This window comes from Cucumis sativus, chromosome 6, assembly GCF_000004075.3.
Source record: "Cucumis sativus cultivar 9930 chromosome 6, Cucumber_9930_V3, whole genome shotgun sequence".
In the NCBI taxonomy this organism is placed as follows: Eukaryota; Viridiplantae; Streptophyta; class Magnoliopsida; order Cucurbitales; family Cucurbitaceae; genus Cucumis; species Cucumis sativus.
Genome location: NC_026660.2, coordinates 15,791,560 through 15,805,831, shown reverse-complemented (window position 1 = coordinate 15,805,831; position 14,272 = coordinate 15,791,560). Strand labels below are relative to the sequence as shown.

At 37.0% G+C, this 14,272-nt stretch overlaps 1 protein-coding gene, 1 long non-coding RNA gene and 1 pseudogene across 2 annotated transcripts; 2 read left to right on the top strand and 1 right to left on the bottom strand.

The window, feature by feature from the left end:
• Positions 1-198: 198 nt before the first annotated feature.
• On the top strand, positions 199-1,469 carry LOC116404345 (annotated as a pseudogene).
• Positions 1,470-9,581: 8,112 nt separating this feature from the next.
• On the bottom strand, positions 9,582-10,100 carry LOC116404498 (pectinesterase inhibitor-like). Its single transcript, XM_031887015.1, has one exon. The coding sequence runs from the start codon at positions 10,098-10,100 to the stop codon at positions 9,582-9,584; it is 519 nt and encodes a 172-aa protein (XP_031742875.1).
• Positions 10,101-11,800: 1,700 nt separating this feature from the next.
• On the top strand, positions 11,801-13,391 carry LOC116404690. The gene is made up of 2 exons (XR_004217699.1): positions 11,801-12,581; positions 13,020-13,391. It is a non-coding gene; the product is annotated as an uncharacterized LOC116404690 (long non-coding RNA).
• The last annotated feature ends 881 nt before the right edge of the window (positions 13,392-14,272 follow it).

Genomic DNA, 14,272 nt, shown 5'->3' with positions numbered 1-14,272 from the left:
ATATCTTTAATTATTATTTCTCTCATCATTACCCGTTAAAGTGTGATTATGTGTAGTGGACCTGGTAGTAAGCCCAATAAGCAGGCACCATTGTAGGGCCCAAAATGAAGGCCCATTAAGATCGTCTATAAATAACATTGTATGAAGGGTTCTCCAAAACCTCTTTATTACGTTGGAGGAATTATATTAGAGAGAAAAATGTGCGGTGGTGCCATTATCTCTGATTTTATAGAGAAAAAGCCGAACTCGTTATTGTAAGCTTAACAAATGAATCTCTTTGGTCCCATATCGACCCTTTCTCCGATCTCCTCGGCCTCAATTATTCCTCTGGTACGTTCATGTTCTTCCCATTCTCCATTTTTTATAATTGTTTTCATTTCGTTTGATTCCTAAAAGTTCTCTCTATATTATATTATTCTACGTATTTGCAAGGAAGGAATAACGATGAAGATCGATTTGTTTATATTTTATTCAATTAACTTTAAAAGTAATACGATTCTTAGTCTCGCTACTTCTATTCATTTATTGCTTCTAGTTTAGCTATAGTCTTTTAAAATAAAATATTAGAGAAGGGAATGAAAATTTCAATGGTCATGGGTATATGAAGTGTGACTGATTTGTAGTGAAAACTGAGACGCCTAAGAAAAGAAACCGATCTACGGCGGCGGAGGCGGTGGCGGTGGAGAAGACTCGAAAAGCTCGGAAGAATATATACAGAGGAATCCGGCAACGGCCGTGGGGAAAATGGGCGGCGGAGATTCGGGACCCACGAAAAGGAGTTCGAGTTTGGCTCGGCACTTTCAACACCGCGGAGGAAGCGGCCAGAGCATACGATGAAGCTGCCAAGCGGATCCGAGGAGAAAAGGCGAAGCTCAACTTTGCTCCAGCGCCGCCGTCGCTCGCGGCTCAGCGTCAAACTCCGGTAAAAATGCAGTGCGTCGTCCCCGAGTTTACTCCGAGTGGCTTGAACACCACCGGTTCGCCTCCGTGTACACGTGCGGATAGTTCGTGTGACAGCGAGGAGTTGTACTACGGCGAGGAGTTGGCGAGTTTGAGATCGTTCTTGGGTCTGGATAGCGAGGAGCAACAAGCGAGTGAACTCGGTGGAAATGGGGAGTTCGAACGAGTTGATTTGGATGTTTGGATGATGGACGACATGTCGTTGAATGAGCAGAAGTTCAGTCAGATGGTATGAACGTAACGTAAAGTGTTCTGTTCGACATGTTGGTTATTGGTGTGTGTAATATTTTAAAATGGTTTTTTTGTTTGAGCTTTGAAGTGTTTTGGCGTAGCCCTTTGTAGATATTATTATGGAGATTGAATAAATGCTTTGCATCTTGCGATATGATTATGATGTGTTTTTTGTAATCCTTTTGGAACGACATGTCGGTTCTTGTATCAGTTCAATCTGCTTACTTTGTAGTTTTATCAAATATTTTATTTCAACTCCCAATGCTTTCTATGTTTTACTCTTTTTTGTTGCTCTTCTCTTATCTCACACACAACTATATAATATTTATTACTTTGCTCTCATTTGAATGTATATTTTGGGGTTCTTTGGATCAAATAACACTAAAAACATACAACCCTTCCTTAACTTTTAGTTGATATGCAAACTGGACTTCCATATAACATTGGTTTTCTTCTATTTATAAACGAGTAAAAAATGCTAAGGCATAATAATTGAAGACTTTCTAACATGTAGTTTTGTCTTTAAGAATGCACTTAAAAATTTTATATGAAAGAAGATAAGTGTTATTATATATCTACCATACCAATCTCTTCTCTCCTTAATCAATACATGAGACCATTTATAAGAACTTCAAAATATATAATGATCGAAATTGGTTAAAATTAGAAGAAGTAAGATGAAAGGTCTCTAAGATACAAACCATTCAATTTAGGTATGGGGAAAAGGAGGAAGAGGTGCATGAACCAAACGTGAAAAGAGGTATCTAAACTACAAACCTTTCAATATAACTTTCAATTTAAGTTCACATATTTTACCTTTTAAATTTGTTTATTCTTCTTGTTGATATACCTTTCGTAACATCCTTTCATCCCTAATCTCATCCTCGACCATAACCACTGCTTTGACCACGATCGTCTATCCGAAGATTTGTGAGGTATGTTCTTGGATTGGTTTGACATTCTACTTTTCTCCCATTTTCAATAAATACTAATCATCGCTTCATCTCTAATCTCATCCTCGGCCATGCCCTGATTTTGTCTAATTTTGTTTTCTGTTATTTTGTGAAATTCTTATTTTTCTTGTGATCTTTACATGTAGAGATAGGAAGAAATATCATGCTCCAAATACTAGTCCTTATGTTTCAATTGGCGTTAGATTTATTTATGTGTCCCAAGAAAATCGATCACATTGCACGATACCTTGAGCTCCTTCGGTAAAATCTGAATCAAAAGTGCCTCCACTACTCATTGTAAACATTGATCAGTCGATTAAGGATCCTCTAGAATCTGATCTTAATACCGCTTTCAGACAAGGGAGGATTTAATTACTGAGAAACAAGTCTCTTTATTTCCCTCACAAGCTCGACAATGTGAAGTTCCAGATCGCTTGAAGTCAATTGTTGAGCAATGTGGAACTACTTTGGTTTGAGTATAGAATAACTTGATCTTGGTTTTTCAGCCAATTATCTTTTAGGTTTGTTTTAGTGGATCACATGAGGTTCGACGAATGCTTTTATTATTTTGGCCCTCTAAAGTTCTTATGAAATATTCTGGTTCTAGTCACTCACTCAAGATCGAAGGATGACTTGGGAGGGATATTTTTTTCAACAAAGCTGCATTGTTGTTAGCTCTCCCTTGGTGTTTCCTTCCATCTAGTTTGAAGTTTTTAGTCTGCAATTTTCAGCTGATTTTGGGCTTCTTGTTGAAAGGTTTTAAGTTCGCTTTGTTCTCAGTTTTCTATTGTTTTCTCAGGATTTTGATTGTTTTGTTCAATTTGTCTGTACTTTTGTTTTGGTCATTCTTTTCGCTCTTAGTATAATTCTCCTATAGTTTGAGCATTAGTCTCTTTTTTACTTACATCTTTAATAAAAAGGGTTGTCTCTGTTTCAAAAAAAAATATATGAACAATTATTTTTCAGAAAAAGGCGCCTGATTAATATGTTTGTCAAATTTCTAGAAGAGGGATATAAGGACTAATTTTTTATAGCAAAAGTTAATCATAGATTAACAGTTGGGGAGTAATTTTAAGAAAATAAAATAACCTCTCTGAATTCTATACCTCTACATTGTGAAAATTGAGGCTAAATGACGGGGTTCTGACCAAGTATACATTTATATTAAGTTTCTTCTCTCAAAGCTTATAAAATACATGCCAATTGACATAAAAATGAAGAAAACTTAATGATAAAAAGACTTGGTGGGTTGGGTCCAAAAGTTTTCTTACCCCAACCCATGAACCCTAGATAGTTTTATGTCGCAAGTTGGTAAAGATGGAGTTACTGTACAAAATAATTCCTTTGAGGTAGTTTGGGTTTGATTATCACTCACATTGAGGAATGCAACCGTACATGGCTGATCCAAATTGCCACATCAGCTAAAAGTACTACCTTTAGGAACTAGTTCGAAGTTTCATTCTTTCATAATAAGAATCATAACTTTTCATGAATATGTGAAAAGTTACATTGTAATTCCAACCTTCGAAGGACCAAGTATTTAAACAACAACAACTCTCCCAGCATATTTTCGAAGAGATTTTTGGAATTGGTTTCAGAACAAGCTTATCTTTTATTTTTGATTGAATACAACAAATATATTTATGTTTATATGCTGAGGAAGCAAGGCTATTCAAGGTAGCTTCTCATCTAAGATATATTGATGTCTATCCAATGAGAGGAGTTTGGCATCCTAAGAATCCCGGGAAGACTTTAGTCTTTGCTCATTGGGATTTCTAAATGGAAAAGCTCAGAGTATTTCTTCAATTTATTTTTTGTTACCTGTATATAAGTTAGAAAGGACCATTCCTAGAGTAATAAATTAGAGCTTCTTTAGTAGGAAAGAAAAAGATTAATAAACTCTATAGGTTGTTGATGAAATATTAAATGATATTAAAATGAGTGATTTCTATTGCCTTCTTTGAATCTGTAGAACCACTTTTCATTTAGTATTATGTCTAGATAGACATTCGGCACGTACCTCGTCGACGTCCTTACGCAATGCATGGAGCTCCTCTTCCATGAACTTGCGCATGTTGGTTACCTCCACAATGAGGTCGTGGATGTCCTTGCCATGAGAGCCTCTAAGTTCTTCAATCATAGCCTTAGTGATTTTTGAGACCTCGGCATGATCCACAAGTAGCTCCTCCATCAACTCGCTCGTCTCGCCTAATTTCTCCTGCACTTCCTCCAATTTTCCCTCCAAGGTCGCAAATCGTTCTTCGACAACATCCCGAGTTGTCGATGTTGTTGCCTTGTTCTGTCGGGATGGGGAACGTTGTGCAGCACGTCCACGTGTCGTTGGCCCTTCAACGACTTGCTCAATCGGTGACTCGTATCCTTCCCTGGATCCCATTCGAGTCAATAAATAGGGTAAAGCGATAAGGCGTACCTAGGTCCTCACACCGTTGTTCCGATACACCTCGACAACGTTTCAAGAACTAGGGGTCTTGAATCCCGGTCCCTCGGTATCGTGTACTTGATACCAACGATTAAGAGTATGTCCCTCCGAACGAACACGCTCTGATACCACCTGTCACGTGGTTAGGATCTGAAGCTAACCAACCGTGCGGCACTTGGCTTGACTATGTCGTCCCCGTTAGCCAAGTAAGCCTTAACAAGAGGTTAGTGCACCAAGCACTATGAATAACCTCAATGATAATGCAGCGGAAGATGATTAGTGCACCTAAGGCACTTAGAAATCACAATGGGTTGGCAAGAGAGTGAGTGAGAAGTTGAGAGAGCTTAAGAGAACCCTTTCTCTTATTGGTTTCCTTCTTCTTTACAAATGAGGGCCCTTACAAGTATTTATAACCTTGCCAAACCGACCTAGGCCTCATAAGGTCGGCCAAGGAATATTCTAGATGATACAAGAGGGTTTAGTACATTACAAGGAAGCCTAGAACATTCTAGAGAGGACTAGACCTTTCATGACACTTCCAGACCGTCATTGTAGCCTTCTAGCACGTTCTAGCTTTGTCCAGCACGTTCCAGCATGTTCCAGGGCCTTCTCGGGCGTGTCCAGACCATTCTGGCACATTCTGGTACTGTCTCGGGCGTTCTAGAAGCTTCTGGGGCTGTCTAGACCGAGCATGGGCGGAGCAGCACGCACAGGGGCGTGTCTGGGGCCTTCTGCGCGCGCGCGCGGTGTCCTTCTTCGCGGCGCTGGGCGCGCGCCTCGCGAAGTGTCGCGCGCCTTCCCCATTCTTCTGGAAGCTTCTCGGCGCTTCGGGGCGTGGGGCGTGCGGATGCAGGGTCGCACGCGCATGGTCGTGCGCATGCTGGGCACGCGCGCATGGGGCCGCGCGCGCCATGCCGTGTCTGGCATGGGCGGCCGTCTGATGGGCGTGGGCGCCTGTGTGCGCGCCTGGTGGGTTGGCCGCCGTGCCATGTGCAGCTGTCGGTGCACATGGGTTGTCTGGGTGGCGTTGGTGCCTGACGCCTTGTCTGGTGTCCGCGCCTATGAGGTGTGCGTCCGTACACGCACATGGGGTTGTCGTGGGCACGTGTCACGACATGCATGCGGGGCTCGTGGGCTGCCTTCTGTGGGCACATGCCAATGTCATGGGCATGTGTCGTGGGCACATGTGGGCTGTCACATGGCCGGATCGGGTTGTTGCTTGAGTGTGCTTGGCTTCCCTTTGGCATTCTTTTGGGAGTCTTATAGCACTTTTTGGCGCAAAAAGTGGGGTCGTTTCGCGGGACGTGACATGATGCTGGCAACTCTAGCTTATACGCAACCAGTATGATGCGTTCCACAATCGTATAAGGCCCAAAGAACTTGGGGGATAGTTTCTCATTTTTCTTTTGTCGTAATGAGATCTGTCTATAGGGCCTAATCTTCAGGAAGACCATATCGCCAACTGCATACTCCACATCATGACGCTTCAAGTCTACGTTATTTTTCATCTTGTCTGTGCGACGAATTAGTGTTCTTTTAGGACTCCCAGAATTTCAACTCATGCCTTGAGCTATTCGTTTAAGGTAGTGTTTGGAGTGTCCCGGTCACCATAAAACATCAATGGTGGTGGCATACGTCCATAGATAGCCTGAAATGGAGTGACCCCTACGGATCTCTAAAAAGTAGTGTTGTACCAATATTCAGCCCAATGTATCCATTTTGACCATTCCTTAGGCCGTTCTCCACAAAAACATCGCAGATACGTCTCCACTCCCCTATTAACCACCTCAGTTTTCCCATCCGACTGAGGGTGATAAGCGGTGCTTCGATTTAATCGGGTGCCTGCCATTTTGAACATTTCTTGCCAAAAGTTGCTCAAGAATACCTTATCTCGGTCGGACACTATCGATTTGGGAAAGCCATGAAGTCGGACAATCTCCTTAACAAATATATTTGCTGAATCTGTCCACCACTACAAAGATGACTTCGAAACCATTCGATCTTGGTAAGCCCTCGATAAAGTCCATAGATATATCGCTCCAAATATTGTTTGGACTGTCCAGGGACAGCAGCAGTCCGGTGGGGGATAGTGCTAGGGAGTTGTTCTTCTGACATATTACACATTCCTCACAATACTTCTTAACATCCGCCTTCATTCCTTCCCAATATAGCTCACCAGTTGGTCGTTTGTATGTGCATAAAAATCCAGAATGGTCTCCAAGTACCGAATCATGGTAAGTATGTAGGATTGTGGGTATCAATGTAGATGTTTTGGACAGCACAAACTTATCCTTATATCTTAACATACCTTGTCGGATGGAGAATTTACCCTCTGTTCCTTCTTCCATTGCTTGTAGTTCTTCCATTATTTTGCTCAACTTTTCATCCGCTTCGACTTCCTTTTTAATCACCAGAATGTCAACCAATGTAGGAGCTGTTATGCTACCGAGGTTAACTGTAGGAGGCATCCAAGACAAGGCGTCTGCTGCTTTATTCTCCAAGCCGGGTTTGTAGACCACCTCAAATGAGTATCCCGTTAGCTTCGCTACCCATTTCTGATACTGAAGCTGTATCACTCTTTGTTGTAATAAGAACTTCAAGGATTTCTGATCGGTCTTCACAATAAATTTTCTTTCCAACAGATATGGTCGCCATCGTTGCACAGGCAAGATTACTGCCATTAATTCCCTTTCATATACAGGCTTGGCCCTATCTCTTAAGGCTAACGTATGGCTAAAGTATGCTATGGGGCGCTTGGCTTGGACGAGTACGACTCCTACCCTATATCTCGATGCATCTGTTTCCATTTCAAAGGTGGCATTGAAATCAGGCAACACCAAAACGGGCAGGGTCATCATGGCATTTTGTAGTTGTTGGAATGCCTCCTTAGACTCCTCAGTCCACTGGAATCCCCCTTTCCTAAGTAGTTGAGTCAATGGTGCGACAATGAAGCCATAGTGCTGAACGAACTTTCTTTAGTAACAGGTGAGGCCAGTAATCCTCGTACCTCTCTTATATTACTGGGTATAGGCCATTCCCTGATTGCTCTGATTTTCTCGGGGTTCACTTCAACTTCTTGTCCTGAAATGATATGACCCAAATAATCAATACGTTCTTGCGCGAAGCTGCACTTCTTCTGGTTTGCATATAACTCATTCTTTCTCAGGATTTCCAATGCTAACCCAATGTGCTTCAGATGATTTTCCAAGTTCTCACTGTAGATTAGTATGTCGTCGAAAAATACTAATATGAACTTCTGCAAAAATGGTTTAAATATTGAGTTCATTAGAGCTTGGAAAGTGGATGTGGCATTAGTTAAGCCGAATGCCATAACCATAAATTCATAGTGTCCATCATGTGTTCGAAATGCTGTTTTTTCGATGTCTTCTCCACACATTTTGATCTGATGGAACCCCGCCTTTAAATCAATCTTTGAAAACCAGTTTGCTCCATTTAATTCATCGAAAAGCTCCTCAACCACCAGAATAGGGAATTTTTATCTTCAAAAAGTTCACCCAAATCAATGAATGAATAACCATGTTAATTGACTGGTTCTTTTTTTTTATTTTATTTTGACATAATTACAACTAAGATGCACTTTTTTATTGAAAAGATACAAGTAAGAGGGTAAATTTTGAGTTTTCTCACTATATATGTTGCCAAAAAACCTGGTGTAAAGTGTAAGTATTTTCTTAATAATTTCATTTAAACCATGCTCAATTCTACGCAATATGAGTTTTGGTCCTTTATTATGAAAGTGCATATTTAGATTTGGTTACGAATGTTTTGTTTTATGAAAAAATCATTTGTGACTATTGTTTCAATCTTTTCAATTGAAACACGTGCACATATTCACGTGAAATATCTTAATTCTATTTAATTTTTAAATATGCTTTAGCATATAATAAACAAATATTATACAATATTAATGGTAAAATTATTATTTAAAAAAGAAAAAGAAATTCATTGTTGTAGTAATTAAATAATTGAATTAATGTATTAATATTTGATCCAATATTGTAATATATAGAATACGATAATTTTTTATTCTAATATGTCAATGTGAAATCACAAGAAATGATGCAATTTTTCACCATTCGTTACTACTTTGAATCAATTAAATCCCCTTTTGTGTGTGTTTGTTTTCTTTTGAACTTTGGGATTTCGTGACGTTTTTTTTTTCTAATGTGTAACTGCAAGAGTTTATTTTGTTTTTCTTTTACACGTACATTTTACATGTAAGTTTGGAGGAATCAATGCACCAATTTGATGTGTGTGCAACCATCTCCACTCTAAACAGAATGCATCGTATCTCGAAGATCAACTAGTCACATCCTATCAATATTAGTTACACATATTCGACATAAGGTTTTATTTTTTAAAATATAGAACTTTATTTTGTAAACTAAAAAATTGGAAAAATCTTCTTTCCAAACATTAAAATGGACACTTACAATAGAAAAGTCACAACTACGTTAGATCACAAAAAGTAATATAAATTTTTTTCGACAATTTAAGAATAAAATAGATGTATATAATTTTTTTTCTCCACGAGCGCATTTAATATAGTAGAGATTTCAACGCTGATTACAAATTTAGTTTACATCATGTCAAGGTAATATTACTCTGTATTTTTTTCCCTAAAAGAAGGTGTCCATAAATTTGTAACTTTTTGCTACTAAACCCAACTTTAATTAGTGTTTATGTAATGTTTTAAAATATTTATAAAATATAGTACAACTTTAGTAATTTTTCATCGGCAGGAAATTATCTATTAATATAAGTCTATTAGTGTCTATTAGGATATTATATTTTCAAATCTCGTCTTTTATTTAGTTATTTTGATTAGTTGGAATTATCTATTAATTGATTTTTTTTATCTAATTTTAAATTTTAACCAAAGTAATCAATTCCGATCACCATCCCACTGTAATGTTATTATTTTAAAAATTAAACTTCATTTTATTTATTGATTAAAATCTTCAAGTACATAGCCTTCAAAGAAGATTGGATATAACCAAAATAATGCTGCATATATCATTTAGAGTCTTGCCATTCTTCAAAAGCAACGATGTATCCTTAGGCGGCTGTGCGAACTTATCCTGACAGTCACCAATATTAGTCATGGCACCAGAAGTTACAATATTGACACCATTAAAGTCCCCAAGTGCCAAGTCCTTTTGGGCATTTTCAATGTCACCAATAGCTTCATCATAGCTCTCAGCACAAGACGAATATCGTTGCTTAAGTTGAGGATTGGTGGCGGTTTTTGCCAGTGAGTTGGCTAGAGTCAAAGATTTTTCAGCATTTGTATGAGCAAGGTTTAAGGTGTATACAGCCAAGCCTTTTAGATTTGTAGTGCCTGCAGATTTCAACACACTTGAACAAAATTGTGGATTTGAGGTTTTTGGACAGATGGTGGAAACGACGTCATTAGATGATGCCACATTTGAAATGATGGTGAACGAAAGAACTCCAACGAGAGAGATAATAATGAGACAAGAGTTATTGGCCATTTTAATTTTTCTTTGTTGTTTCCCGTCCTTATTGATATGATTCATTTGATAAATACATATATATATATAGATGAAATTTAGAGAAATTGTTTGTTTTTCTTATGGAGGAGAAATGGCAGTTGTGATTACATAACTAAATAACCCATTCTAGTCTTTTGTTTGGTACTTTTATCTTGAAATAGCCCACCCAAATCAATTCATGAATAATCACATTAATTGTCTTTTTTTTTTTTTTACATAATTACAACTAAGATGGGCTTTATTTTTATTTTTATTCAAAAGATACGACTAAGATGTTAAATTTTGAATTTTCTCATCAATCCATTAGAGGTGACCTATGCTCCAATCTTTTTCTTACCAACAATTTAGGCCTTATAAGTGTATAGAAAATTGAACAGTGAATAGGATAGTTAGGCTTTGTAAAACTTACAAGTTACATAGTCCAAACTCTGATGTCTCTTCCGTTCCTGTCCTGCTTTGATTTTACCCCCTTCTTTTCTCAAATACATTTTTCTACATTGTCGTTTCTTCTTCTCTAACTCATTTTTTCCAATTATATAACATGTCCGTATGTACCAGAAATACAGTGAGCGGAATTCATGGAAGTTTTTCCCTGTTTCAAGTTCTAAGGTATGTGCCTCCAGACATCCCAGAAGTCAATATCCTAGTGCTTTCTGTATATATATTGAAGAATTTTCGTTGTTTACTTTTCTGGCTGAAAAGGGGGGACACGAAACTTATGTGACAGAAATCAAAGGATAACGTGTCTACAGTAAATCGAAATAAGAGTCTGGTTTTCATTGAGTTCAACGTGTTCCTCAAACAGAAACACAGGGCCGTATGCATACTTCTACGACTACAGTAGTCATCATGCTAGAGGTAAACTATTCCATAAGTTCACTATAAATTGTGAAATAAGAACTGTCTGATACTTGTCAAATAAGAATTGCATGCGTTAATCAGACTAATGTGTGGTAGAATATTACCTGAATTTGCTAAGTTTGTCCTGGACAGTTGTCTAATGTTAATTCTTTCCCCATTTCCTTTATAGGTCCCTGATATGCTATTGTGCTCCATTTTTGCCATTAACAATTATAATGTGAAAAGCTATCTCTCTGTTAAAAATACCTAGATGATGGATTAATGTGGAGTGGCCGATTAAAATGTTCTGTCATATCACACTAGTGCCTTAACATGAAAATCCAAGTGCATTACTATACAGTTATCCTTATATATAGTTGATATTCATAGTGTTCGTACTGTTTCTCTGTAGGAGTGTTAACAATTTGGATATGATAATTTCTCTTATTTGACTTTGTTCTCCGTTGCATTTGCATCTTGATCAGCTATGTTTATCTTGATTTGTTGAGCTTATGTTATTATTGCATCTAGGCAGATGAAGTTGAAGTAGTGATTGATCCGAAGGACATTGAACTGACTACTGCAAGATCTGGGGGGCAGGAGGTGTAACTTTACTTCAAATATTGCTTGCAATTAGCTCTCTGAATTTGTTCTCATAAAACCAAAAAAATGGTAGAATAACCTTTCTATTTATTTCTCGTTGTCAATAATTATGCAGGGCGAAATGTCAACAAGGTGGAGACAGCAATTGATCTTTCCCCAAGCCGACAGGAAACCACATTTTTTGCACTGAAGAAAGGACTCAACTTTGAGAATAAGATTCGGGCTTTTCTATTGCTACGAGCCAAACTATGAGCATCCATTACAATCATAGCATTTCTCACATCATCGTATAAATTACGTGAATGTGCACCTCATTCATACAATTTCTGTATTTTTCTTTTTATGAGTACAAATTCGGGGTAGAGGGATTTAAACCCGAGACCTCTTGGTTCTAAGTACATACATACAGGCGTTAGTTGAGCTTGGTTGACAATTTCTATACTTTTTTAAGTAACAAATAATTGGAGAAATTTTGTGGCTATATTTATGATTTTTCTCAAAGAACTTAAGGATCTTTATTTCCATTTCTATATATTGTGGGAATTTTTGCAGACATTGATATGGGTGAAACAAAGAAAGTAAGCGAACAAACTAATATTGGACAGTTGGAGTTCAGCCCTGCACGACCCTTTGACAAAGCCCTTCCCTCACTTCTAGCCACCATTGTCCATTGTTCACACCTAACACAACCTAGTGGTAGCATGTCACTTCCTCCTTGCCAGCCAGTTCACCCCAGCCTGTAGGTCAGTCAGCCTGTTATAAAAGAAAAAAGTCAATTTTTATGTTCTCCCCCAACCGACAGTGAGCTTCACGGTGACATCTATCCTAATCTACACTGACTTTCACCCTACTTCGACCACAACCAGACTTTCATAGTTAATAGGGTGGTAATTTTGCTGGTTTCGACATTATGTACATGCATGAGTTTAATCACCCCTCCCTCCTCTTTTCCTTTTCAGTTATGAGATTAAAGTGAGGGAATGACAAGAGAAGATCATGAACCAACGAAAATTACAGGTAATTATTGTTTTTCTTTTTTTCCTTAACTCTTTTTAGCCTTTGGAAATATTTAGCAAAGAACTCATGTATGATCTGCATTGAGACTGTTCTTGAGTTGCTTTCATCAGACAAGTTTATGAAGTTCTTGTTGTTGGTTTGTCATGATTTTGTTTCAATTTTTCTGGGAAACTAAGAGTTGTTACTCTTGATTTTTTTTCGAGTATTTCTCAGTCTAAGAGTAATTTATCACTAAGCACATGATTTTGTTGGTAACATGCAAGATACAACCTGAATGGAATATCAAATACCATAATGTATTTGTCAGATCATGCAAGACAATTATACAAGCAGATAATTATGCTTATAGTAGCAATCGGCAATAAAATTATTTTTAAAATTTATTTCAGTGTTCTAATTACCTTGTTATCCTAATTCCTATCTTCTTTCGCCTTGCAGATGTGTTGAAATTTGTTGTCAGAATCTGTTTGAATGATGAACTTCATGCATACAATTGTTGTGGTTGTCACAACTGGAATCTATTAAACAAAATCAAATACTTGATAATAACTACCTCTCCACACTGTTATGTTTCTTGTTTTTTCGTTTTCAATAATTTGATCGGTTTTAGACTTTTGGTTTATTTTCAATTAGAAGTAAATGAATGAAGGAAAAAGATAACAGAAAAAGTTGATTTTACTTTTACTATCATTTTCCTATGCTTTTTAGTTTATGGGGATAGATATTTGTTGGTGTTCCTTTTCTTAAGTTAGAAGAAAAAAAGTTGGGGCATAACTTTACATGGACAATCAAGTCATTTTTTTTTCTTAATTTGTGTCTTTTATAGCTAAAAGAAGAAAACTTAAGAATTACATATAAGTAGTATAAAGTCCTAATATAAGCTTGATAAAAAAATTTCCTTTAATTTTTGACTCTGTTTATAAACTTATGAGGTTACAAATTGCAATATATTTTCTAATACCATATTATGAATAATTTGGATAGCTGGTTGTGTTTGAAAACTGTATCTTCTTCCATCGTCATTGGTTTATCGTTGCTTTCTTTTCATTTTTGTTAAATTTCAACAAATATCAAGTTGATGTGACTTTTATTGTAGGATATGGGTAATGTTTACAATTTCAAGGATTAGAACTTTTCGTTTATGTTGTTTATCAGACCTTCTATACATCTCTACAATTATATGATCTTTATGGTGAATACATTGTGCAAGGCCGTATATTATAAGATCAATACTGTTTTTTAAAGGAAAGAAAAATATATAATGTGCTACACACCAAATTTTCTTCAAAGAAAAAAAAAACAAATTAAATATATTCCATACTTTCTTTTTGTAGTTTGTGATCCTAGCTAAACTCAGGTTAAAGAGTTATGTTTATATTTGTATATTTGAATGGAGTTAATTGCAAATACAACGATTAGATACAAAATATTTGCATATGTAACACATATTGTATTGCTAATATAAATATATCACTCATAGATTTTGCTATAATTATACTTGTTTAAACATACTAATACACACTTAATCTTCTTAGTTCAATAATGGTATGGAGTGGAACAAACTTCCTACGTTAGGATAAAAGGGTCACACAAATTACCTTCGTAGTAAACTTACTTTTGACATTATTCATTTAACTTAGGGTAAGTATAATGGATTAGCAGATTTTATGAATAATAATTAAGTATATAAC